Here is a 27,782-nt window from a genome sequence, read left to right as displayed (position 1 = left end):
ATATTCGTTGGCAATGGAATCGCAAAACTCTATTGGAAATCTAAAGGGAATTGCATACATATGGAAACTACAGTAATTTCTTTATTACCACGTTCAATATAAAATAATATAACATCAACTTATAAGCTGCTATAGCACAATGTTGTTTTAGAAGTTATTGATTACCTATGTTTTAATTAGCTGACCTTGCAGTGTGTCCTGTAAGACTATAAGTATATTAAGAAGAGCTGGAACGTCAACACATTTACACATTGCACATGTTAGGCCGGGAGATACTGACACAAAATTTCGGGTCATTTGTAACAGGATGGCGGTCTAGAGGGGTCTTACTTATCCGACGAGTGTGACTTACGCCCACGCGACTAGTCCGCCGGTACCAGCGTTCTGACCATCATTTTTCTTTTTGTCATTGCGTAATAAGACCTCTGTAGAACCGCCGTTCTGTTACAAATGACCCGAAATTTTGTGTCAGTATCTCTCGGCCTATGTATGTGTCATATTTTGCAATTGTTTATAAATACAGGGTGATGTAATTGGTGTAGTACGAATATCTAAAAATCTATGAAGAATTTTGTGATACAGTAAATGGAAGAATTATAGACTATTTTACAGTATTTAATAAAATCATTTAATTTTTTTGTTGTTTGTGTTCAGTGTTTGTTTGAACTTGCTGAGAGTAGACGTCTCGCTCGAGCTACTAAAAAGTGCTAACACATCATAACAACGCCGTCGCTGCGGCCGGCCGCAATGACCTAGTTATTGCGCTCCAATAGCAAAAATAATTGTTAAGGCGAAGTAAGATTCGTTCGCCAAAATAAATAATCATGAATACCGAAAAATCAATAAATCTAAGAACTGAAACTGAACATCTGTTGTTCAAGTGCTACTCCGAAGAGAAAAATGTACGTGAAAAACTTGAAACCCACGTAAGGCATCTGGAGGAACAAGTAAAACTTCTTCAACAAAAATTGAACTCTTTGACTCCAGTGGAAACGGAAATTCCAGAGAAAAAAGAAATTGAAAAGAAGTCCTCTTCCCATGTAGAATACAGCACTGATGAAGAAGAACTTGCCAAAGAAACGGAGTGGATTAGAACCAAGAGCAGGAAAAAACGCAAACTGAACACTTCACCCACTCATATCTCCGATAAAGAAGAGCGAAATGAGGAAAGTAAGGAGAAAGTAAAACCCAAAAAGGTGCCACTTCCTCCACCTATAATAGTAGATGACATCAGGAACTACCAATCGTTCTTTGATCTCCTCTTAGAAAAGTCGCCTGGGGGCGGCTTTACAATTAAAATTATGCACGGAGAAACCGTAAAAATTAATACTGAAAATGAAACAGTATATCGGACCATCACAGAGTTTTTGACTGCCGATGGCTTTCATTGGCACTCCTATGAAAACAAACAATTAAGACCAATACGAGTTATAGCTAAGAAATTGCACCATACATGCAACCCAGATAGAATTGTAGAAGACCTGAAAAGAAAAGGCTTCAAAGTCGAGGAGGCAGTAAACAAGCTGAGGTGGAAAGACAAGACACCTCTCAATATGTTCATGCTTACCTTTAATAACGGAGAGGAAATAAACAAAATCTATGAGATAACGTCTATATTAGGATGCAGGGTGGAAATCCATCCCTTGAAAACCTCTAAATTAGTTCCTCAGTGTAAAAGATGTCAAGCCTACGGGCACACCCAAAAATATTGCTCCAAGGATCCAAGATGTGTAAAATGCACTGGTAGACATCTAACTAAAGATTGTAAAAAGCCAGCAGAAGAAAAGCCAAAGTGTGTGCATTGTGGCGCTCCACATCCTGCAAACTATAGAGGATGCATGGTAGCAAAAGAAATGCAGACGCTTAAAAATAAAGCGACGAAAAAACTAAATATCCCAAATCAGCGGAAAACAGCAGATACAAAAGTGGTTCCAGCTGTGAAAGAAAGCAGGCAAGTAAGTAAGCACATCACCTTTGCACAAATCGCGAGTGGTAACCAGACGAAAGAAAGCAACCAAATGAAAGACAGCGTTGAAGGAAAACTCAACCAAATTTTAAACCTCATGTCCACATTTGACGATAGACTAAGGAAACTGGAAAGTAGCAATAGAAATGCTACATCTACTGCTAGAAAATGACTCAAATACTTAGCATAATGGAATGGAATGCCAATGGGCTTCTTAAACACCACAATGAATTACAAATTGTCCTTGAAATAGAAAATATTGACGTGTGCTTAGTATCGGAAACACACTTCACCAAACAATCATACATTAAATTTAAAGGTTACAAAGTATATCTTGCACTTCACCCAAATAACACAGCTAGAGGTGGAAGTGCAGTGATAATAAAAGAAAAGTTGAAGCACTATGAAATAAGTAAAATCGAAGAACAAGAAGTACAGGCCGTAACAGTATGCGTTGAAACCAAACGTGGTCCTGTATCTATATCAGCCTTGTATTTCCCACCGAGAGAATCTTTTAATAAAGAGAAATACGTTACCCTTCTCAAGAGTTTTGGCGACAGATTTATTGTTGGTGGTGACTTTAACGCCAAACATACCCATTGGGGCTCCAGGTTGATTACACCTAAAGGCAAAGAACTTCTAAGCGCCATGAAATATATGAACTGTAACTTTGCATCTACGGGCAAACCAACCTATTGGCCTACAGATCCAAACAAAATACCCGACCTATTGGATTTCTTTATATATAAAAATATATCATCTAACTATTTAGATATAAAGAGTATGAACGATATGAGTTCAGACCACTCGCCCATAATTCTTAAATTATGTATAAATATTATAAATAAGAATAATATCCTAAGATTAGTAAATAAGAAAACAGACTGGAACAGTTTTAGAAGCGACTTGGACACACATATAAAACTTAATATACCATTAAAAAATTCAGAACAACTTGATGTAGAAGTTGAAAAATTTATGGTAGACATACAACAAGCAGCATGGAGAAACACACCAGATAGTCACTCTTGTCACAGGGGAGCAGTCTACCCGAAGAATATTATCGAACTTTTACGTGAAAAGAGAAAGCAGAGAAACTGGTGGCACCAAACTCGTTTTCCTGGTGATAAAAAGCTACTAAATAATCTCACAAAACAGCTACAAAGAGAGATAAAAAAACTAAATGACGCTAATATGACGTCATATCTCAAAAAACTGACTAACGATCGCAGCACAGACTACTCTCTCTGGAAAGCTACGAAACATATGAATAGACCCGTTCTGCATATTCCACCAATTAAGGAAGAAAATGGAAAATGGGCAATCCACAATGAACAAAAAGCTAAAAGATTTGCGCAACATCTGGAAAATATCTTTAAGCCATATGATGATGACGCAAATGAACTACCTGAAGATCAAAACCTTAATGAAGAATTACAAATAAAGTCTGTAACACCCAAAGAGATTTCCAACGAAATTAAGTTAAGTATTAACCCAAAAAAATCTCCGGGGTTTGACTTAATCACAGGCGAAATAATGCATAATTTGCCACGCAAAGCTATAATTAAATTAACAACACTCTTCAACGCTGCATTTAGGTTAAAATATGTGCCTAATTTGTGGAAAGTTGCTGAAGTTATTATGATATTAAAGCCAGGAAAACCACCAAATGATGTAACATCATATCGACCGATCTCGTTGCTACCAATAGTATCAAAACTTTTTGAAAAACTGTTACTTAAACGGATCATGCCAATACTTGATGAGAAGAAAATAATTCCAGAACACCAATTTGGATTTAGAAAGAAACACTCCACAATAGATCAAGTTCACAGATTAACAAATGTCATCGAAAAAGCGTTTGAAGAAAAGAAAGTCTGTTCAGCAGTGTTTTTAGATGTCGCTCAGGCTTTTGATAAGGTTTGGCACAAAGGTCTCATTCATAAAATAAGAACAATGCTACCAAAACAAATTTCAGATATCTTAGAATCGTATATAACCAATCGAGTATTTAGAGTTCGACAAGACGATGCCTACTCGGACCTCAAGGAAATACGAGCTGGTGTACCACAAGGAAGTGTTTTGGGTCCCATCCTATACCTTTTGTATACGTGTGACATCCCAGTATTAGAAAAAAACATTACTGCAACATTTGCCGACGACACTGCTATCATGGCCACAGGCATCACTTACCAGGAAGCAGGAGATAAAGTTCAAGAAGCTGTGAACCAGGTCTACGAATGGACTCGGAAATGGCGGATAAGATTGAACGAATCCAAATCCGTTCACATAAATTTTACAAACAAAAGAACACAGATTGTCCCGATACTCCTTAATGGCCAACAAATACCTTATGCTAACACGGCGAAATACCTCGGTATGACGCTTGACGCTAAGCTACGCTGGAAGGCTCACGTCAAGAAGAAGCGAGAAGAATTAGGCTTGCGCTATAAGAAATTGTATTGGCTTCTTGGAAGATACTCCCAGTTGTCGATACATAATAAGCTACTCATATATAAACAAGTCCTAATGCCAGTATGGACGTATGGTATTCAGCTGTGGGGCTGTACCAAAAAAAGCAACATTGACATTATACAACGTTTCCAAAATAAAGTACTGAGAGACATTGTAAATGCTCCATGGTACATCCGTAATGGTGACCTCCACCGTGACCTAAAAGTGGACACCGTGGACAAAATTGTTCAAAAACATGCAGAAGCTCATCAACATCGACTTCATCATCACGTGAATGTTGAGGCTATCCAGCTCCTTGACACCACGGACCTAGTGCGAAGACTAAAAAGGACTAAACCTTTTGAGTTAGTGTAGTGATAAGTGAAAAGTGAACAGTGACAATTATCTGTATACCAAAGCACACGAGCAAAGTGACTTACTTCCCCTTAACAGACACTAAGCAAGTGACAATGGACACTCTCTTAGAATAAGTTATTTAGAAATTTAGGTTAACATAAAATTACTTATTAGTCTTGTAGGCTAGATTGTAATTTGTATAAGGTGCTATTTTAATTAGCAACCTTATTTAATTAAAAAAAAAAAAAAAAAAAAAAAAAAATTTAATTTTTTGTTCATTTTCATTAGAAATGTCAATTTTTCTCACCATTAGGTGGAAATTTGGATGATAAGGATCTTGTCAGAAAAATATAAATTTTGACTAAAATCGGCATTTTTTTTTCAACAATCAAATTACTAATTAATAATCAGAGTTATCACCATTTACATTAATTTACAAACGATATCAGTTGTTCTTACTTAAAATTGAATACCAATGTCTTATTGCGGTATGTGTTCTTTGGAAGTGTTCGTAAAGTTGTTGATCCGTAATTAAATTTTGCGGAAAATCTTTTAGAGCGCTTAGTTGTGACATATCCTAAGCATATTCAATAGAATTATAAAATTAACTGCGTTAAAAACAACCGACTTCAAAAACGGAAAAGTAAAAAATAAAAAAGATTTGATATTATTAATTGCTACATATTATTTAGATGTGCTATTTATTAAATAGGTTTTAATAATATCAAATCTTTTTTATTTTTTACTTTTCCGTTTTTGAAGTCGGTTGTTTTTAACGCAGTTAATTTTATTTAATACTTTTTAGTGTAATTTTCAACACGAATCAAACGAGCCCAAACTCGATAAAGTTGAGTCAATATATTACTGAGTTCCTATGGCCACCTTCCGATTCCATCATCAAATCAGCTCTATGTCATGATAATGTTTCATCGCTATCCAATTTACACACTTATACAAAATTTCAGCTCAATCGGTTACCGGGAAGTGAATCAAAGTTACTTGCTACATTCCAATTAAGTCATCGAGTACAGACAAAAATGCTCATAAAATAAAAACTACTGGGCCTAGCCGAATAAAATTTTTATGGGACCAATTCGACACCATCCTGCATCGAACAAAAAAAGAATCACGTAAATCGGTTCAGAAACCTCGGAGTAATCGGTGTACATACATAAAAAAAAAAAAAAAATATATACCGGCCGAATTGATAACCTCCTTCTTTTTTTTGAAGTCGGTTAAAAAGACGAGCGAATATGCAAGCCAGTCTAAAACTTGAATATTTTGGTCTCGAAGAGCGGCCGTTCCCTGTCATGTCGTATGCGAAGGGACATTATCATTCATGAGTAAGAATTTCTGGTCCATTTTTACTTTGTTTGAAACAATACTTTTTAATTAAAGGGAAAGTAGCATCACAAAATGTGAACTTTAACTTGAAAACTGTGGAAGAATTATTTAGAAAGGAAGCAAATGCTATTAGTCTGGATATGTTTAGTGACGTTTGGAGAAAGACGCGAGAACATGAGGAAAAATATATTCAATTAGAACCAAAAGTAGATAATTACACTGACTCATTTATAATAACATTAAGAAATTCCGACGGCGAAACATCGAGTTCTTCGAGCGATGAAAGTTTCAGTGAAGTAGAAGATTACGATTATGATTAAATAGATTCTTCTTCTTCTCTATAGATACCTACTGCTTTCTGAATTGGTGGTATATGTTAAAACTGTTAAACTGTTATGACGATTCAAAAGTGCTTCTATAGAAGAAGTCTAATTGTATTAATGTTTGAGTTTAAAACCAATAGTGTGAAAATTGTAACAATTAATAACATTAACAAAATTGTAACAATTAATAAACATGTAACACATATTTGTTAGCGCGTATTGGTAGGTATTACGTACTTACTACAAATATAATATTTCTTAGATATTTTTACTCGACCAAAGTCAGGACAAGACTGCTCCGCAACTGCAGAAGACGTCCGTTATTTAAATCATTATCAAAACAACCATCCGTGTGTTGGGACTTGGAAGTGAGCGCACGTGTTATTTGTATTGTTTTTATGACCTGAAATTTAATTATTATTTGATAATTGAATGATTATTAATACTTTTATCCAATTGATTATTTTTAGAATAAATAATTAAGTTCATCAATTGATTTACTTTTAAATTATAATTTTACAGATAAATTATGAGAGCTTTCATAATTATATTTGCATATATTTATCTACAACGCACCCATTTTACAATTCAAGTCTAAAATGAAACTAGAGTCGCATTTATTTTTGAACATACTGTAAGTGAAATTGCATAAGTGTGAGTACTGTGAACATGCCAGCTTTCCTTAATTGACCTGTACTATTCGTGGGAAACGGTTACTTTTCTTTTTATGTGTGTGTGACTGTATTTTTGATACGAATATATTATAGAAATATTCTATTCTATTCACTATCTACTAACGCCTAGTGCATGCAGAGCGTTGGACAATGATGTAATTCCGGCCGGTCATAATCACCAAAAGGTCCCAGGATTCAAATCTAATCCACTGGGTCTTTGTGACACTAGTACAAGCAAAGGCCTTTAGACTTCGGCCCGATGGTTGAAATTTGACTAAGTATTCTAAAGCCTTCCATGTTCACTGTAGCCTGTAGGTATATCACAATGAAACACACAAGTCACAAATCTTTTGATAACAGATATATGTAATGAGTATGACATACCTACATCGTTATAATACGCAAAGGAATATAATACTAAAAATTAAAATTTATACAATTAATCGATCCGCTGCATGTGAATACATACCTAGATACATATTTTCAGTCCTTGGTTATAAACAATTCCTCGATTTATTCTAATTTTCCTGCGATTTTTGCTGTCTCCACGGTATGTAGACGTCTACATACCTACTTAATTCATGACCTACATAGTTCTCAATATAATCCAAAAATAGGGCAGCAAAAAATATGTAATTCAAACAGCACATATAATATTCCCAACGTTTAAATAGCTCAATAATCAATATTTAGCGTAGGTAGGTAACTAGGTAGGGGTACCTATACAAAATACAAGGACAGATACGTTTATTGAGTCGTATACACCATGAAGGTAATACCTAAGGAAAGTCTGTACATAAATAGACACTAGCTGGTGCGAGAAATCACGAGAAATCATAGATATATCTATTCAATACGACTATACCAATTGCTATTCGATAATTTTCATATATTAGAGCAATAAATCGTGTATTATTCCATAAAAAATAAAATAGGTAATCGATAAAAATTTACTTCCAAATTACCTACAATTTTACGTTAAAAATCTAGTAAGAAATATGGCTTAACTTTTAAAGCACAGATCGTTACTTATTTAGCTACACGATATTATTAGAATTTCAAGCAAAACAAAATAAATATATCTTAATATGAGCAGTTGCTATAGATGACGACTTAATTAATTACGATACTAAAAATTTATCTATAGACACAAAGAAGCGGCGGCCATTTTGAAAAGTGTAATGGCGGTGCTTCGCGCCAAGCAGAAGGAAGTTGAAGCTATAGAAGCACAACTTGCAAAAATGTTGGACGAACTAAAGGTAATGTAGCTAGTACATATTATGTACAGCAAGATGAGAGAAATGATATTTTTAATCTATACATATAATAAATCTGTAGAAGGGTCAATTCTGTACATTGAAAATATTGAAAAAATAAATACCAGGGGGTGTTACTGGATCGATACCAAACCCAAATATGTGATTAAAAAAATTTTTGTCTGTCTGTCTGTCTGTCTGTCTGTCTGTCTGTCTGTATGTGAAGGCATCACGTGAAAACTAACGGTTCGATTTCGATGAAACTTGGTATAATTATACCTTATTATCCTGGGCGTAAAATAGGATACTTTTTATCCTGGAAAAATACGTAGAAAAAAATTAATCTTAATTTTTCAGTTTTATCCATAGACGTTGTTCTGTAGAACCGCGAACACACGTTGCGTATTATTATAGGCCTAGCCGTATTTGGGTCCAAATTCCAATAGATATTTATAAGATGTCATTGTCAGAGTTACTCAAAATGGAGAAATAAACCATCCACGTGAAGACCGACATCCGCGCGGACGGAGTCGCGGGCGGAAGCTAATATAAAATAAACTTTCTATTAGTAATACCTATATCTTTAGCATTAGTACGTTATATTGCAACAGCCTTCTGACTATTTTTTGTTAAACATTTGAGCTTAAATATCGACCATAATTAAGTCGATTAACTACATCTGTATCATTAAAATATATAAAATCGAAATGCAACATGAGCAAGTAATCGTTAAAGAGAGATTATAGAGGTGTCAACTGTCAATATAATTATTAGGTACCTATATTGGATTCTAGAATGTCTTCTTATATATAATGTAATGTGTTTTTGTGTGTTCCATAAATTAAATAAATATTTAAAACTTTATACCGAAAACATCGGAAGGCTATCTGCCTATTGTGAATTTACCGATATAAAATAAATGAGTACGAACACGAACGCACTGTAACGTCAACATAGGTTACATGTAAACATACAAACACAAACAAATCCTTCGGGCATGTTGATTTAATTGAAACGTAAAATGTAAATCATGGTTATTCGAATAAATTCAATACTGTATGTTTGTTCAAGTTTCACATACAAGGCCTATAATTATTGAAATTATTAACACAATATCATCTCATAACTATAGTACAATTAGGTACTTCGAACATATTCATAACGTTTTAAATTATATTGACGTACTGAAAAGCGTTGCGATAAAAGCGCGCAATAGGGCAAATCTTCGTTTCACATTACTGGCAAATATTTCACTTCAATGTATTATATTCTTATAATCAACTTCAGGGTTTATAACTACTATGTCCTTGTTAACTATAAGGCCGCGTTTCCATCTGCAAGAAAACTTCCGCGAGAAATGTCCGACAGTCTGTCTGACAGCAACTTGCAAGTCTACTTGCAGGTGGAAACGCGGAATTAGACATGCAAGCTACTGTCAGACAGACTGTCGGAACTGCGGACTTGCGGAAGTTTTCTTGCAGATGGAAACGCGGCCTAACAGCTAATTAAATTCTTACCTTCAACTAGATACTATTCGCTATACCAAATAATAACGAAAGCTCCATCCAAGTTTCTAAATACCCTGGATTCAAATTAGATCCAAATCCATTAAACTATAAGTGCACAAAGCAATAAATATTCATAATATGAACTCCATAAAAAGATTACCAAAAAGAGCGTTCGTTGCGCGCACAAACACACTTTTGCCTAAAAATAAATATATTTTCACGGCGTTTATATAATCTTAATATATATAAATCTCGTGTCACAATGTTTGTCCTCAATGGACTCCTAAACCACTTAACCGATTATAATAAAATTCGCACACCATGTGCAGTTTGATCCAACTTGAGAGATAGGATAGTTTAAATCTCAAATCGTTTTAGAGAAAGCGGGCGAAGCCGCGGGCGGTAAGCTAGTAGATTATAATATTATGTCCAGCCTCCAGAGGAGTTACCACGATGTCTTAAAGTAGTATTATTTCCAATGTGGGACAGTGATGGCGCTAGACGACCTATATAGCTATCTCACCTTTCACACTCGAATTAATAATGCTTTAGACACAATGATAGCCCCTCACAGCTTGATAAAATGCTATGTATAAAACGTTAGGTGGTAGAAGAGGAACGATTAAAACTGCAAGCCGACGTGGATTTGGCTGCAGCAAGATTGTCTAGAGCTGGGAAACTAACCCAGGCTCTGGCGGATGAAAAAACGAGATGGGAAGACAGCGTCGAAGTAAGTATTATTAACATTAGACTAGTTCCTCTACATCTACAGACATTTTCAGGTTTTCAGCGGCCTAAATACTTCTTATGTTAGATCTGATTTATTTATCGTTGGTAAAAATTGGGTAGAAGGTTTCAACCAAAAAAGTATTACAATGATCAGAGGTTAAAGACTTACTTAAAATATGTTTATAGAATTACCTACTTTTGGACAAGATCATACTTGTGATACATACGTATTTATTGCAATTAAGCATTATAAATATACTAGTAAACTACCTCTGTATATTAAAAAAATATTTCCTACTGAACTAAATAAATACCTACCTAGTTATGCACGCACTTTTTTATTTTGGTGGACAATGTTTAGTTTGCGCCGATAGTTTTCCACCATTTATTTGCAGAACAAATTGCGCAAATTTGCATATGTTTGCTCTCTCCATTAACAACTTTAGGGCGACGAGTGCAATTTGAAATAATTAAATTATGGAGTACATTAATTGTTTAATGATAAAAAAGCTTGTTCCGATTTTTTTGAGTCATAAATATTATGTGTATTAGGTACCTATCAAGATAATAGGTACTTATACATGGTAATGTAGATCTCTGATGTTTAGTTTTATAGCATTAAGTTGAATGGCAGAAAGACGCGGGTTCGAATCCCGTAATGTTTTCTATTCTTAAAAAAAAAACTTAAAAAAATGTAGCCTTGTAGGTCTTTCTCTAAGGCTCTTACCTTTTTTATGTTAGAGCAGGCAACCGTTTTAATTATTCACAAAAGGAATCACCACCGTCCATGAACATTTACAAAGATAGAGCCTGCAAATGAGATGTCCGCTTTTAAACAAACAGGAAGCAAGCCTCCGGCTTATTTTAATGTTGTTTCAATGACGTTGCTTTTGCTTTAACGTCAATATTTTAATAGTGACATCAAAGGTGATCAAAGGATATTGTATTAATTGCTCGTACAGCAAATAGGATATTTCATTTCTCATGCAAAATGTACACGTCGAAAACAGGTTATTGGAAAATACAATAACATTTGTTTGATCAAGAAATAAACTCCACGTTGGAATTTTATGTGAATCCACAAATAAATAATTAAAAAAAGTTTAGTTGTCCATTCGTATGAACCACAGTTTAAAGTCCAATACACTAATCTATTTTTCACAGCACACGTCATTGTTACAACAGACAAGGCCATAGTAAATGCATGGGAACTGAACCCTTGAACTTCAGATATAATATAGTGCACGAAGATATCGATAGTTTTCGATTTAACTCTAAACTTGATTAAATTAGCTTTTTTTCCACACTACAAAGAAAAATGTTCATTAATATCTACAATAATTAAAGCCAAAAAGTGCATACATATAATTGCATATAACACCAATTTAAAAAGTAACCAAGTTTAAACTAACTCACGAAAAATTACAGCGGTTTATATAGGTACATAAACTCTCATATCGTACCAATTTAACTCCCAACTCCAACCCCAGGCAGCGACATACAAGCTGAAATGCACCACGGGTGACATCATCATAGCGTCCGGCTGCATCGCGTACTTTGGAGCGTTCCCGTCGCACTACCGTCGCGAACTGGAGACCAAGTGGGTGGAGCACTGCCATGAGCTGGAGATACCCTCGTCTGATACCTTTGAGTATGAGTTTATATCGCTATAGACCCATTATTAGCTTCATCTGTATGTTTGTATGTAACTAACTATCTAAAGACTCTTTTAGACTCGATTTTGACCACCTCTTGACTGGCCGGTTGGCTTGGTTGGTAGTGGCCCTGCCTTCCAAGCCAGAGGTCGTGGGTTCGATCCCCACCCGGGGCAAATATTTGTGTGATGAACATGAGATGTTTGCTCTGTGTCTAGGTGTTAATTATCTATACATATTTAAGTATTTATTTAAGCCGTTTGGTTTCCATAACACAACCGAAAGCTTAGTATGGGATCAGATTGTGCCGTGTGTGAAAATTGTCCCGAAATATTTATATCTTTATGGATTTGATATCAACACGCCTTTATTAGCTCCACTTGTGTGCTTGTATGTACCTAATAGACAGGTTTAGACTCGATTTAGAAACACTTCAAACCATAATTGAATTCAAAATTTTTAAGTACATTTTTTTTTTTTTTTTTTTTGTAAGGTGTTTCTCAATGTTAGCCAGAAGGGCTTCTACATTTTAACGCGGACGCGGGGGTGAACTGAAGGTTCACCCTGGTAGCGACATGCACAAGGGCGTCCCCCCTTGACGGGGACCACGAACCTCGGCTTGAGCTGTCGCTTGAGTGGAGGAGGCCAGAAGGGCCCTAATCGGACGGGACACAAGTCATGTTTAAGTACATGAACGAACAAGAATTTATCGCATTAAAGAGTTTTTTTTTTTAACGTGAAAATAAAACCCAAAGGCTTCGTTTAGAAGCTCTTTTGAAAAATATCACAATCAAATTAAGCGCGTCAAAATACAGCTAAATAATAAATTAACCACCCGTTCGAAAAGCATGTTCTTCAGAGACGGCATTCATATTTTTTCATAGGTAATAAGTTAGATCTCTCTAACAAGCTGTGAGGTAAAGGTCGATCCGATGAACTCGAGACTGCCGTGTGTACACGAGCGAATAAGATAGATACATATTATTATATTCAATTGGTTGCAATTGCGAATAAGGTTTTCAATTCTCGATTCTGCTTAAGAAAGCACACTCAATGTTATTTTAATTGCCAATTAGACATCTGGTTATTATGAGTTATCTTATTTGGGCTCTGATTTAATGCGAATACGTCAATATACAAGGAGATATTATGCACTAATTGATGCAATTTTAGGATATTTAGAATTATTATTATTAAACAGTATTATAGTGTTGCGAAAATTAATTTCAAAATAAGGATATATTTTCCTAGGTGATTACAGTTTGAAACTGAAATAAAATTGCTTCTCTTACACACGATTTTAAAACGGCTATAGCATTTAATAATTATGTTCCTTGCTTAATTTATAACACATAATCAATTTAATTGGTAAACCTATTATTTAAAAATTGCTGAATTCATTACTTCGATTACGAACTTATGACAAATAAATTGATGAGAGTTGTCGAGTTTCAAAGCAACCCCTTTCACAGTCTTATATCAGTAATGGCTGACTCGTACACTGTGAGAACGTGGAACGCCCAAGGTCTTCCACGAGACGCTGTGTCCACTGAGAACGGAATTCTGGTGACCAGAGCGGGAAGGTGGCCCCTAACTGTTGATCCACAGGAGCAGGTGATAATACTGAACGAAATTTAAAAGTAACATTGCCTGAAGTCTGCACATTATTAGTAATAAATACTACAGATAAGATTAAAGCGCAAAAGAAGACTTCCCAGCTGAAAGCATAACATGTATCTAATGAAGACTTAAAAATATTTTTCAGGGACTTTGTAATAGTAGTGCTCTTTATAATTAAAAATTAATGATTAAGATATAATATTATATCAATGGGTGGTAAGATTCCTGGTGGTCAACCAGTATAAATTATTATTTTGGCCTTATAAAATATTATTTGAACATTCATTAACGAATATGTTATCCAAACGCTGCAAGTTAACAGTACCGATTCATAAATCTTTTCATTTTAAATTCATTCTGTTTCGTTTTAATTCTACAAATGTTCCTTTTCTTTATTTAATTATTTATCTCAACTAATGATGTTTTGTCTAAGGTTGTTTGTAAACATAAGATGTCGCACTGAACTGAAAATTCGATGTAATTAGAAGTTTCTTCAGTATTATTTACTTTTGTAAAAATGATTTTGTTTTTCTCACAATTTTTCCAATACTGTGTTGGCGTTCATTTGTAATTATTAGTGTAATTAACAATAGTGCTTTTAGGAGTAAGAATAGAAAAAACATCACCGTCGTTAAGATAACGAGTCAACAAGATAATTCTTGAATCTTTGAAAGACATTAATTGTTTATGTCTATTAATGGATCTGAATATTTTGAAATCAAATAGACAATGAAATCTTCTCGCAGGCAAATAGGTGGATAAAAAGCATGGAACGAGACAACGGTCTTCAAATAACGAAACTATCTGACCCTGGCTACCTTCGTATCCTGGAGAACTGTATCAGACTCGGTTGGCCTATGCTCATTGAAGACCTAGGTGAAGCCCTAGAGGCTACTCTATCACCCGTGCTTTTGAAACAGACTTTCCTACAGGTAATCTTGTGATAAAAGTGTTTTTCCAACCCATAGATCTTGTATGTATATCTTTCTTGAACATTTGTATTACAAATTATCCGGTTTACAGCCCGCTTAGTCTAAGGAAATTTCCGTGTGAACTTTATTTCAAAAAGTATATAGTTTCTCTCCACAGTCTAGCCTCTCCATACACAACGATATTCTCATAAAATCGCTCCTTTACATAAAAGGAAGGCAAGCAAACACTCGCACTGCATATCAGATTTTTCTGTATATTGGGTCAATTAAATGTGAAAAATACGAAATTCTATCTAAATTTGATCCGTATTCCCTTTAGGCCGGTCGCCTGCTCATTCACCTCGGCGACAGCGACATAGAGTACGACACGAACTTCCGCCTGTACCTCACGACCAAGCTCGCCAACCCGCACTACTTGCCCGAGATCTGCATACAAGTGACGCTCGTCAACTTTACTGTCACCCTGTCTGGCCTGGAGGAACAGTTGCTGGCGTAAGTCTTGTAGCGTGATAGCTATGTGAAATGTTTTACAGAATTGTGGTAATTTTAAACTCACAATCAAACATTTATTTAGTCAACTAGACTTATTTTACAAGCTCTATTAAGCCACTGGTTTGGAAAGTAGTAGACAACCCACAATAAACTTATTGTTAGCAATGTAAAGCATGTGTATTGTGTATATATTTATGTGAAAAATGTTCTGTATATTGTGAGAAGTTTAATGTAATAAAATGATATTTCTAAATCCTTGAGCTCAGTCCCAATTATATTACGTCGGGTATTACGTCGAGTGTAGATAAAATATCAAGTCAAACGAAAAAATCTGCTCACACATTTGAATAAATGAAGACTAATAAAATCTTACGGATTTTTTTCCTTTATGTTTATATAAATGTTGACTGGTCTTTAATCATCGCATTCCTGACCTCATTCTTACACAAATTTCGCGTTTACCAAAAAAATAATGAATTCTTTCTCGATAAATAAAATAATTATCCCATTAATAATATCATACAGTGACGTGGTCCGTCTAGAACGACCGGACTTAGAAGTACTTCGAACAGAACTCATAGTACGAATTAATGCTGACAAAGCAACGCTACTGGAAATCGAGGACAAGATCCTACGCCTGCTGTATGCTTCCTCTGGAAACATTCTGGATGATGAGGAACTTATAGAAACGTTGAATGAGAGCAAGGTAAGGAACAGAAAAAATTAGTTGTTATCGTCAGGTAGATACAATATACAAAATCACCATGTGAATGTAGTGTAAAATTTGGTGAATTTTAACCGTATTTTTTAAATGAGGTACTTACTTATTAAAAAATATATAATATAAAGATGTATGCTTTCATACAAGTTCAATTTGATTCGTCAATTCAGCACATTCATGTTTTGTGTGGCGTGAATTAGGGTATGTTTTTTAGGAAAAATAAAACGAAGTCATAATATAGTCATAAGTGTTGTGTAATTATTTTTCTCACTTTTCTGGGACATAAGCACGAGAATTTACATCTCAATCCGCCACACTGGTCAAGTGCGGATTGGCAGATGTCACTCGTCATCGCACTTTTTGGTTCTTGGACATGTCGTTCCATCTCTGTCCCGCAATGCTTGACCCATCAGATCAGTAGAGATGGCTACAATTTGCAGATAGATTGAAAAATCTATCCAATTTTTCCGCAGTTCCATAGCTTTTGAGGTCAAAGGCCTTGACCTGCTACTATTTGATAAAGTTGATTTCAGGTGTCGTCTGACAATATTTTCACACATGATAATATTTTCAATACGTAACTAGCATAAATGCAACTTTCTGACATCATCACTTTACACTTAACACCAGTCGGCCAGCCGCTTAGACTGGTAGAGAAGGTGGCCCCCTTTTCGATGGAGAATTCCACTATCGAAGGGACCGGTACCCACCTTCCTTCACAAGTTTTATACTATCAATAAATGCCCAAATGCCGTATTTTATTTAGGAAACGTCAGAGATAATAAACGCTCGTCTAGCGGAGACTGAAGCGACAGAAGTGAACATATCCGCGGCCAGAGAGAAATACCGGACGGTGGCCACTCGCGGTGCTGTGTTGTACTTTGCGGTGGCCCAGCTTGCGGACATCGATCCTATGTACCAGTTCTCTTTGAAATACTTTACACAGGTGATCTGAATGGACAATTTGCATTATTATTTATTTGAATGTTCACTTGACATACACTACCTACTACTACTCTTAGTAGTAGGAGTGTTCACACAAACTTATAGACTGTCTTGCATAGTTATATAATGATTAGGTAAGTTATTGCTAATTGATATTGGCAATAACTGATTTATCGGTTTAAAATGTATTAACAAGTAAAAGCTTTTTGTTTTATGAGAGAACCGTAGCTGGGTTATTTTAAAACACATCAACGGGTTCATTTTTTTTAATTATGCGACAAGCAGAAGCAAGTAAAAGGAAAACAAAGTACTTCGATGTATTTCCAAGAATTTCAGCTGCTCCAGGCAAAGCTTTTAGTCCAACAAACAATGATCTTAGCGACGAAGTTTATTATTCTTTTCTTTATTTTAACAAGAATAACTTTAATAATAAACAATCCCGTTAGAAAAAGCCAATTAACGACGTCATTAATTGTGTATCCCAGGTATTCAATTTAGTTATCGAGAAAAGTGAAAAATCGGATATATTAGAGAAAAGATTGGAAATACTCCACGACGAGATAACCCTGTCGGTGTACAGGAACGTGTCTCGGGGGCTGTTCGAACGGCACAAGTTGGTGTTCAGCTTTCTGCTGAACATGGCCATTTACCTGCATGCGGGCAAAGTGCACCAGGATCAGTGGAACTTTGTTTTGAGGGGACCCGCTGGTACTAAAGTGGTAAGATTTGACATATTATAAAATTTACAGGGTGTCCCACTATTGGTATACTAAGCGCGAAGGGACTTGTAGTTTTGCATACACTGATTACGTAAAAAATACTTAAACAACAAAATTACATCAAAAAACGTTTGCTAAATTTTTCCTGAAAATCCATATTGTTTTCTTCTCTAGCTTCGCGCAACCGGCATATACCGCTTCGCTAATGTGAGCATTTTGTCTATGAAAACATAATCTTAAACGTGTGTATCTACACATAGTTTTTAGAATTCATCTATTTGAAAAAATACTGCGTCTGGGATTTTATAAGTATTTTTTACGTACTCAGCGTATGCAAAACTATAACCTCCTTTGAGCATAGTATACCAACAGTGGGACACCCCGTAAATTTAGAAATGCAAATTTTGCAAATGTTACTATCAGAAATTGTACAGAAAAGCGTGTTTATACCTACATACAATTTTCTTGAATGCATTTAAGAATAAAAGTCGCAACATTAAAAGAAAGAATACTGAAATACTTGTACTCTTTTGTGGTAAAGGTGGTATAAAGCTTCCTCTTCACAGAGCAATTACGAACGATTATGAAATAAAATTATATATCATTGCGGTGAATTTCAAAGAAATACGATTTAATATTAATAGATTGACACGAGTGTTGTACGTGGAATTGGTATTGCACGTGGAATAATTATAATATGTACTCAATAAGCTTATTTCATTTGATTGAGGTCGGTTTCAGCAGTATAATTAATTTCAGTTATTTATAATAGTAAAGTTGAAAGGTACAATTTACTTTGACTCGATTTTATTCTCTTGCTATTTAATTACAATAGATCAAGTTGTTTACGCTATATAATGTGCCAAATAAATATATCTAATACCTACCATATCTACATAATATGTGCTAAATAACTATAGTTACATATAGAATCGAAGATTTCCATCGGATCCGTATTGTCATAGGTACCAGGTAAGAAGCCACCTGTAGAGGCTATGTCGGATCAGATGTGGCTCGCCGTGAACCACCTGAACGAGTCCGACCCGAGCTTCGCTGGTCTGCTTGAAGATTGCTTTAGGAAGATAGACATCACTTTGGGAACATTTACTGTGGTGCGTGTCATACCTACTGGCTACTATTATGGTTGGGCTTAGCCAATTTTATAGATGTAGGTGTATATATTTACGATTACGATTACGATTTACGTGATTCTTTTTTTGTTCGATGCGGGATGGTGTCGAATTGGTCCCATAAAAATTTTATTCGGATAGGCCCAGTAGTTAGCATTTTTGTCTGTATTTGTAAATGTTGCAAGTGCAAGTTTGAAGTCGGTTGTTTTTCACGCAATTAATATCACTTGTTACTACCTAGTGAACTACGTGTTTCATTGCTTAATCGTTAGTAAAAAAATACTAAATTGTCAACATGATTTAAATAGTTTATTTTAAGTACCTATGTATAGATGAACAAATACATATATCAATGTCCATCCATTGATAGTCCGTCAGTTAAGTGTCCATCCATTGATAGTCCGTCAGTTAACTACCACTTTAAAACAGCATTGTCCTTTCGTAAATTTTTAGAGATTCTATTCCCCAAGTTTTTACAGGAGATTCACGTGAACAATAACGATAAGACTCCAGCGAAGAACAATTGGAACGAAACGCTATCACCATTCGAGAAGCTAATGATAATCAGGAGCTTGAAGGAGGAGAAGCTGGTGTTCGCGATTGCTCAGTACGTGAGCACCAGCCTCGGGGCCGTGTTTATAGAGAGTCCGACCGTACAATTGAGTACTTTGTGAGTATCACTGGACAATTAATATTATTACCAAAACCATTTTATTCTCTGGTTTTATTAGGCTTAGGACATATCCCGCGCTGTGAAGTGTAGATTGACAGATGTCATCGCGCATGATTTGACAACAGTACGCACGCCTCGTCCCTGAAAGCGGCTCGACGGAACCGAACCATGATAATATTATATACGCAAACTATCAACGTAACTATATGCACTCTGGCCCTTGAAGCAATATGGTTTTTATTTTTTTGACATTGATATTTTTTTTTCGTTAACCATTTGAGTTCTATAGTTATCAATTAAATAAGTCTTTCAGTGGCTGTAGTATTCACAACCCAAAATCTTGGAAAAACCCGTCATTCTCAATGACTGATTCATCGGCAATACCTATTATGTATAGGTATCTAAATCACTATAAGGAAAAAGCCACTATGAACCATATAACCATATTTCGTTAAAGGAAACCATTTATTGAATATTATTGCGATAACAGTATTTATTAAAGTAGGTACCTAGTACCTACGCGTACGCGACAAAGTTTAAAACACAATGGGAAAGAATACGTGAGTACCTACTTAGGTACTTACAGATTTTAGAGCAACAGTAGGTACCTACAATAACAACCACATCTAACATTGTATGCAAACTAACATAAATAGATTCATGAAACTAAACTTGAACAAGAAAAATAAATTTCTAACGTCTGAATAACAAACGGAATCAACGGAGTGAAATAAGAGGATATTTGTAGCTAGGTACCTACTTAGGTACATTTACTTTGTTTACTTGAAACTGTTCGCGGGTAACGTTTTATTTCCTTACAAAGAGGTCTTTAAAACTTCAATGATCTCAATATTATTCTTGTATTGTTAACAGATTGTTTGCCCATTACTTATAATATTCATGTGCTGTGGTGTCAAGTTGTTTGAATCAAAGTTATAAGTTGCTAATCTACCTATTTAGAAGTTTCTTATTTCATTTTACATTGGCTGTTCCAAACCTTTCCAGAACTGCTACTTCTTACTACTACTTCTACTACTTCTTCTAGGGTACTCTTTACTGACTTTACTCTAAACCTGGTGTTTTAAAAGTAGTGTCTAAATATCTACTATACCGCGTGGAAAATCTGCGAGTCGCGGACATGTGTTTTTGTTTGAATTGATCCAACATAGGTACGAGTAGGTACCTACTCGTATACCTATGTTGGAAATTTGGTGCAGGGCAATGAATATTTTGATCGTTGTGACATGTACACGCAAGCACAAATGTGCCAACCCTAAAGCGTAAACACTCTCATTTGCAGTCTAATGCTAGTGTGACTTTCAAAACGATAATTTTGTATGGACTATGGAGTGTACGGCGTGTGGCATAATTATAATATCATTAAGAAGGTAGTTGAAATTAAAATCTAATGCTACTAAGTACACAACCTGGTCCCATGATGACATACCTACGATCTATCGAAATAATCTATCATTCCATCCCCCATTTTATTGTAAAAAGGCTAAGTCTAAATTAAGTATTCTTATCACAATTATACCTATGTTAAATTAACCAAATGAAATACCGCCACTAATATGTATTTTCCAAATAAAACTTCAAAATGAAGTAATTTCAAGTATCGAACCAAACTTTAATTGCAATTTTTCATCTTCACTTTATCTTATCAAAAAATAATATTTTATTACACCTTATTTTTCAAAAGGATTACATTTAAATAGAAATAGTCTCACCTACATTTGACAAAAATTGTTTAGTGAAAGACCAAGTCTTTTTGGGCTTCAGCCAGACTGAGGAATGACTAGGTAGTCTAACCTAGGAGCGTCGGAATACGGATTACGTGATTTCAATATACAAGTTATCATTTATGTTGTGCAAATGATAAATCCATGAAAATAATGTAATTTTTGAATACATTTTTTGTAAGATACTTTGTTGCTATAGGTAAATACTCGTCAAGAATAAATAATGTTTCGTTTTTGTTTTATTTTTTCTACATACCTAATTTTACGGCCCTTATGGTAAAATTGAAATATTATTATTATACTTATTATACTTATTGGAATCGTAAGTAAAGTACAGACCCAGTATCATTATTTTATTTTAAATAAGCTGCTTCCCTTCAAAAATGATAAAGTTGTAGGTAATAAAAAGATCTAAATAATTTTTTCACAACCTCAAAATTTAGGTGGACAATTTGATGATGACGATTGATGGTAAAAAACTATATATTACATACCATTGTAAATGTTCTCAGAAAAAGAAAATGCATAAAAACAGTGTGATAATGAGCTTTTACTAAATCAGGCACATCCTTTTCTAACCTACTGTGATTTTAATGTGTTTAAAAAAAATCGGCACTCGTTAAATAATAACTACACTCATGAATGTGTGTTATGTGACCAAGAAAAGGTAAAAATAAAACAAGTCAGTTGATTGTTATATTTGTTTCCATCACATTTATTCGCACATAGGCCAAATCGTATCATATGCCATTTAATACATGGTACATTTTTTTTAATTTTTTTAACTACATTTAAGATATAATAGGTAATACTAGACATGTTTCAAACATGTTTAACGTTTACACTACTTTTATACAGTAAAGTTTTAAGAATAAGGGTAATATCTCTGGCGAAATCTTAACTTTTAGGAAGAATCACCTTTTCTATAACAACAAATAGCTAACATTTGAACGTAAAAAAACAGCTATTAACAATTACATCTATTTATATCACAGTTGGTAATAAAGTTACAACTAAACTTGAATTCATAAATTATATAAAAAAAACACAACGAACAATTTAAATTTTTCTAACAGAAATCAATAAAACAAATAAACAACAAAACTAGAAAAAATAAATAATTAAATCTAAATAAATCGAGTACAAAACAAAACTAGAAAAAATAAATAATTAAATCTAAATAAATCGAGTACAAAAGAGAGTTAATTTGATTAAAATTTTGCTAGGGATCCCCAAATCGTATCTATACATTGAAAACATTTAACGGACGTGAGTCGGGTCCCAGGCGTACCGGCTGGTGACCGGAGCTAGGTTGGTGAGACACTTCATCTCGTCCTCATTGAGCCTGAAGTCGAGCTTTATATTCTCCTCGATGTGCTGAGGGCTGGTGGCCTTCGGGATCACCGGGACCTCCTGCTGCAGAGCCCAGACCAGCAGGACCTGGGCTGGAGTAGCCTCATAGCTCTTGGCCAGCTTCTTGACCACGGGGTGATCGATCAGGTCTTTGGAACCAACGGATAGACCCCCGAACGAACAGTAGGCCTGGACGCAGATGTACTGCGACTTGCAATAGCGCAGCAGGTCAGCTTGGTTGCAGAACGGGTGGAACTCCACCTGCGTTTGTGGAATGTTACATTTTGTACTATAATGCCTAAGAATTATTCAAAAGATAGTTTTTTGTCCGATTTTCATGAAACAAAGCAATATAAATAAAATATAAACTGGTTAATTAATTTTAAATAATTAAACTAAGCTTTTCGCCCGCGCCTTCTAATAATAAAAGGAAAACATAAAAGATGATAAAATCTCGCTGTCAATCAAACAAACAAAACAGAAAACCAAAAATCGAACATAAAATTAAAAAAGAACAAAAACTCAAACAGTGACACAAACAAACAAATAAACCCAAAAACAACAAAAAATATATTTATAAAAGAAATGAACGAATCCAGAAGCACCAGCGCGCGCGCATCATCTAAACAAAAAAAATCTGTCACAATATACCATACCTGATTAACAACAGGCAAATCGAGATGGTTGTTCTCAAAGTCGTTGAGATGCGCAATGGTGTAGTTGCTCACACCAATAGCGTTCACTTTGCCATCATCATACAGCTCGATCATGGCCTTCCAGGACTCAGTCCGCAGCCGGGCGTTTTGCGGAGACTGGTTATGCACCCTCGCCGCTCCCGGGAAGTGGATCAAGTACATGTCGATATAGTCCAGTCCCAGGTTATTCAGGGACTTATTAAATGCTTTGGGAACCGCCACAGTACCATGGTCGGCCGGTGCTGAAGCATTTATCGCTATGAGTAAAAAGCTAATATAAATATGCAAAGCAACTCAAGCAGTGATGATGCAAGCCTAAGCAAAGGTCTAGTTAGTCACCCAGTGTGGTATGGGGGTCTTATGATTGTTACTTGGTTCACCTTGATGAGTTATTTGATAAAATCCCTTCAGTACATAATCCTCGTAATGGGTAAGAGGTATACTATGGTAGGGGCAATAATGGCCCCTACCATAGTGTATATATATAGTATAGATTTTGATTTCTACATCTATCTTGCCTCATCAAACTTTTTTAAGTATGGTATAATAATTTTTTCCTCACAAATACTCTAATGTTGTAACTTATGATTGCAGATTCCTATTTCTATAGGTTTATAAATGCGTTGATACATGCCTACTTCAATGTTCCCATTTCATTATGCATTTCAAGTTTCAGGAATTCTAACTACCTAATATCAATCTAATTGAAAACAAGACTTTCATAACTCTTAATACTTATATACCGTTATTTACAAGTGCAATGTGATCATTGGTGATTACTAATAAACACTTAGCATTGGATCCAAACCCGTGCAGTTCACAATAAAGTATTACTTACCAAGCTTAGATGTGATGAATATATCTTCTCGCTCAAGGTTATATTTTGGCAGGAAGGTACGCAGGGCCTGGCCCAGGAAAGCTTCATTTCCGTAGATTGCAGCAGTATCTAGAAATAAATTAACGTTATAAATACACTAGTAACTCCATAATTCATTGAAATAAAGAATCGGTTGAAATATAGGAGGTTATGAATAAGCAAGGAAATAACAATTCAAAGTTTTAAATGTAAAATATGTTTTCATCCTGTATTTCTCCTAAAATGTTCCAAAATTAAAACTTGCAATAAATAGTACCTTTATTGTTTAAATTGAAATAGAAAAATAAAGAAGATTATTCTTAAACAAAGAAATCGTTCTAGAAATTTCTAACTGTAAAAAAAAATAAAATGTAGGTAGTTAAAAAAGGAGAATGCCCATTTTTGGTACTGGTTTTTCTCATGCATCAAGACAACAATATATTTAAAAAAATCTCGGCAATTTAGAGGCCTTCTTACCATCGGAAAATATATTTTGAACAGGGAATGTTTTGTAAAATCTAATAAGACATGTAATTGTTTAGATCCGTTATTATAGATTTAGTGTCCATTACCGTTTACATTTTTGGTACAGGTTTTTTCTCATGCATCAAGATAAAAATACTATTAAAAAAAATCTCGGCAATTTAGAGGCCTTCTTACTATCGGAAAATATATTTTGACCAGGGAATGTTTTGTAAAATCTAATAAGACATGTAATTGTTTAGATCCGTTACCATAGATTTAGTATCCATTACTGGTTACCACGGTAACCAAGCGGTAACTATTATGACATTTACTATGGTAAATAGCTAATATTGTTTTCATTGAATTACAAAAAAATCAATTAACATAAAATCACTCTGTAAGGTATTGTTTATACACTGTAGGTTGTTTTAACATATATAGTGAAGTAAAATAATATAAATATATATAAAAAAATATGATTATGACATAGCTTGTAAGATAGCTTGGAAGGTAACCAGTTATTTCTTATTTGTTTCTTTCTTCGAATATGTAGTGAAAAAATGATTCAAACAACAACAACAATATGTAAACTGAATAAAAACTCTATTGGCATTTTTTAAATATATATTTAGGTTTTCTTGAAATCCGTCCCGGAAGATTTCTGGTGCCTACCTACACATAGCCGATGAACACATAGACTTTGCCTGAAAGCATAAGCGCTACGCATAGATTAAATATTATGTTAAACGAAAAATAGCCTTCAGACGATAAAATACTACCTAAATCACACATAAACCTAACTAAATCGGGTTCATTTAAGTTTTGAGGTTAATTCACATTTTTCTCAATATCTTGAAAACCCCTGTTTTTATCACAAAAAAATGTATCGGTAAAAATCTTTTGAATATCGAAGAACCCTCCAAAACCACTCTGGCATTGACGCAACACTATACTGTGGTCCATACTTTCATGGGCATTCTCCTTTTTCAACTTAAGATTTAAAGATTTGAGATTCAAAGAAGTAAAAGAGTATGTAAATTAACAAACTTATACATTATAAAAAAATAAACTAACCGAATAGCCTGTAGCCAGCCTTCAAACCATTGTCGACTAGAGTGAAAATTTCTTGTTCAGTTCTCACTCTATAAGTTCCCACTGAAACAAATATTATATCTTATGTTATATTTCTAGAATAAATCTAAAAAGCTAAGTTATTTCGTGTTTAAAAACTTCTACACTAAACATTTCAAAATAACCAAAAGTTACAAAGTTTAAAACTTTTAAATGCAACAGGTTGCTTTAGACATGTGGAAGTAACTTTGTTTGAAGTCACGAAAAATATTAGGGGGTTGGTTTAGAATATTAAACAAGAAAAATCTTAAAACTTCCAATAACGTGGATATATTTTATTTAAAAAAGAAGAAGTACTTACTTCCCAATGCAGGCATCTCAATCCCATTGTTGAGGACAATTTTGGCTGTTTTATAATCAGAATCTTGTGGCAGTGAGATAGCCATCTTCTCAAGTCTTTTCAAGTTAGGGCTGATCCTTAATTTCTTAATTCGAAGACTCGCGCACGACTGTTCCGACTGATGGTCTTGCAATAAATGCAGTGTTCGACTGCTTTCGCGGCCTTTATATCGATTTCGGCCGGCCGTTTAAAATGTTAATAATATCCAGCCGCCAAGGTCCCAGGACAAAATTACGTGGATACGTACAATATGTTCCGTATAAAAGTTAAATTTTTTGGAATGTTTGGTTAAATGTACTTTTTTAGTAAAACTACCTGGTAGACGTTAGCACAAACAAAGGAAAGATAAATTTAAACTATTTCCGTTATTTAAACTAAAATATAAGAAGGTAGTGGTAAATTTAATAAAATTGGAAGCCAACCAAATTGAAAAACAACAAAAATTAACTCAGAACTTTATGACAAAACTTGGTACTTGGGAACTTGGTATTGCCACTTCAGTTTGCAAATCTTCCCCATATTTTCTAACACCAATACAGCGAACATAATATTAAATAAAACTAACTACAAAATAATAAATTAAAAACAAATGTTTAGTTTTTAGATCGATCAGAAAAGTTATAATATTTGCTTATTTTATTTATATTTGTAACATATTATCGGGCGTAAAATTATGGATCAATACAAAACTTCTTCATTCATAATTTAAACCATTATCTTACCTGACAAATCTCACTGAAGATGACTTTAAATTACGAATAAAATCATATTCCTTACTACTTCAATTATCATAATTATATTTATTGCGTTTTTTTGGCCTAGTAATGTATGTGTAATGCGTATGCGTAATTTTCATTTAATATGATTAAAGGTTGTCTTTACCTTACATTCTGAATTAATTTTTATCTTTTTCAATTAATGGTTATTAAGTGTATCTCATAATTATTTTCTTTTGCCTAAGATCACAGTGATGATTGTTACACGGTGGCAATGTGCTCGCCTAAATTCATGGACATAAACTTTATATGGCAACATTTATATCGCCATTTTGTTAATTACCACGAGTGTCAATGGATGCATTCCCGCGCAAACGAAATTTTTAAAAATTCTTCAATTTAAAGGCGGGAAAAATATACACATCTAATATAGATAAAAGAAAAGAGAGAAAAAAGAAAACAATAGCTTATAAAAAAAAATTTAAATTGTCTGTAGACTGTAGTTAGTTTTCACCTTGAACCTACGTTTTAATATTACTTAAACATTTTTAGCACGGATTTTAAACGTAATTTAATTTTTTTTATACATATTATCATTTACGACGTAACAAACACACGTGAGCGATTGCCCCCATCGTCTCCGTGGTGCCTAAATGTCTGCCTTAATTAAAAATTAAACATAATAATATATTTGCTATAAAAAAACTTGTATGACACAATCGTTGCGTCGTTTGCGAATTTGTCCGCGAGCGAAACCGCGGGCCACAGGCCTGCACCCAGGGATTTCGTACAAATCCAACGGTGATTTATCGAGTCCCTGAAATAAGTACATTCAAACAAACAAGCTATAAAATTATGTAAGTTAATAAATAGTATAGACTATAGAGCATAAGTATAGATTACTATGAATTATGTAGAGATGCAATGTAAAAATATCAGGTTAAATCATATTGGGATGCAAGTGCAACGTCTGTCACTTTCTGCAT

At 34.4% G+C, this 27,782-nt stretch overlaps 2 protein-coding genes across 3 annotated transcripts in view; one reads left to right on the top strand and one right to left on the bottom strand.

The window, feature by feature from the left end:
* LOC123705321 (dynein axonemal heavy chain 6) overlaps positions 1-27,782 on the top strand; it is a gene marked incomplete at its 5' end in the record, with an annotated part of 120,166 nt that overhangs the window by 75,016 nt on the left and 17,368 nt on the right. The window contains 11 exons of the mRNA XM_045654061.1: positions 8,266-8,377; positions 10,487-10,612; positions 12,102-12,262; positions 13,739-13,880; positions 14,633-14,818; positions 15,138-15,310; positions 15,836-16,016; positions 16,798-16,977; positions 17,462-17,695; positions 18,661-18,807; positions 19,305-19,495. Of these exons, the coding sequence (XP_045510017.1) occupies positions 8,266-8,377; positions 10,487-10,612; positions 12,102-12,262; positions 13,739-13,880; positions 14,633-14,818; positions 15,138-15,310; positions 15,836-16,016; positions 16,798-16,977; positions 17,462-17,695; positions 18,661-18,807; positions 19,305-19,495 (1,833 nt within the window). The remainder of the gene's footprint in view (positions 1-8,265; positions 8,378-10,486; positions 10,613-12,101; positions 12,263-13,738; positions 13,881-14,632; positions 14,819-15,137; positions 15,311-15,835; positions 16,017-16,797; positions 16,978-17,461; positions 17,696-18,660; positions 18,808-19,304; positions 19,496-27,782) is intronic.
* Positions 21,928-26,573, bottom strand: LOC123705323 (uncharacterized oxidoreductase YtbE-like). Of its 2 annotated transcripts, none has more exons than XM_045654063.1 (5): positions 26,042-26,573; positions 25,684-25,764; positions 24,127-24,234; positions 23,250-23,545; positions 21,928-22,854 (listed from the first exon to the last, which is right to left on the bottom strand). In XM_045654063.1, the coding sequence occupies exons 1-5, from the start codon at positions 26,124-26,126 to the stop codon at positions 22,501-22,503; spliced, it is 924 nt and encodes a 307-aa protein (XP_045510019.1). In that variant the 5' UTR covers positions 26,127-26,573; the 3' UTR covers positions 21,928-22,500. The 2 variants fall into 2 exon arrangements, with proteins under 2 accessions (XP_045510019.1, XP_045510020.1); XM_045654064.1 differs by having other exon boundaries at positions 23,250-23,530.

The sequence above is a fragment of the Colias croceus genome, chromosome Z (genome assembly GCF_905220415.1).
Source record: "Colias croceus chromosome Z, ilColCroc2.1".
In the NCBI taxonomy this organism is placed as follows: Eukaryota; Metazoa; Arthropoda; class Insecta; order Lepidoptera; family Pieridae; genus Colias; species Colias croceus.
This window is presented reverse-complemented; position numbering and strand designations above follow the sequence as displayed.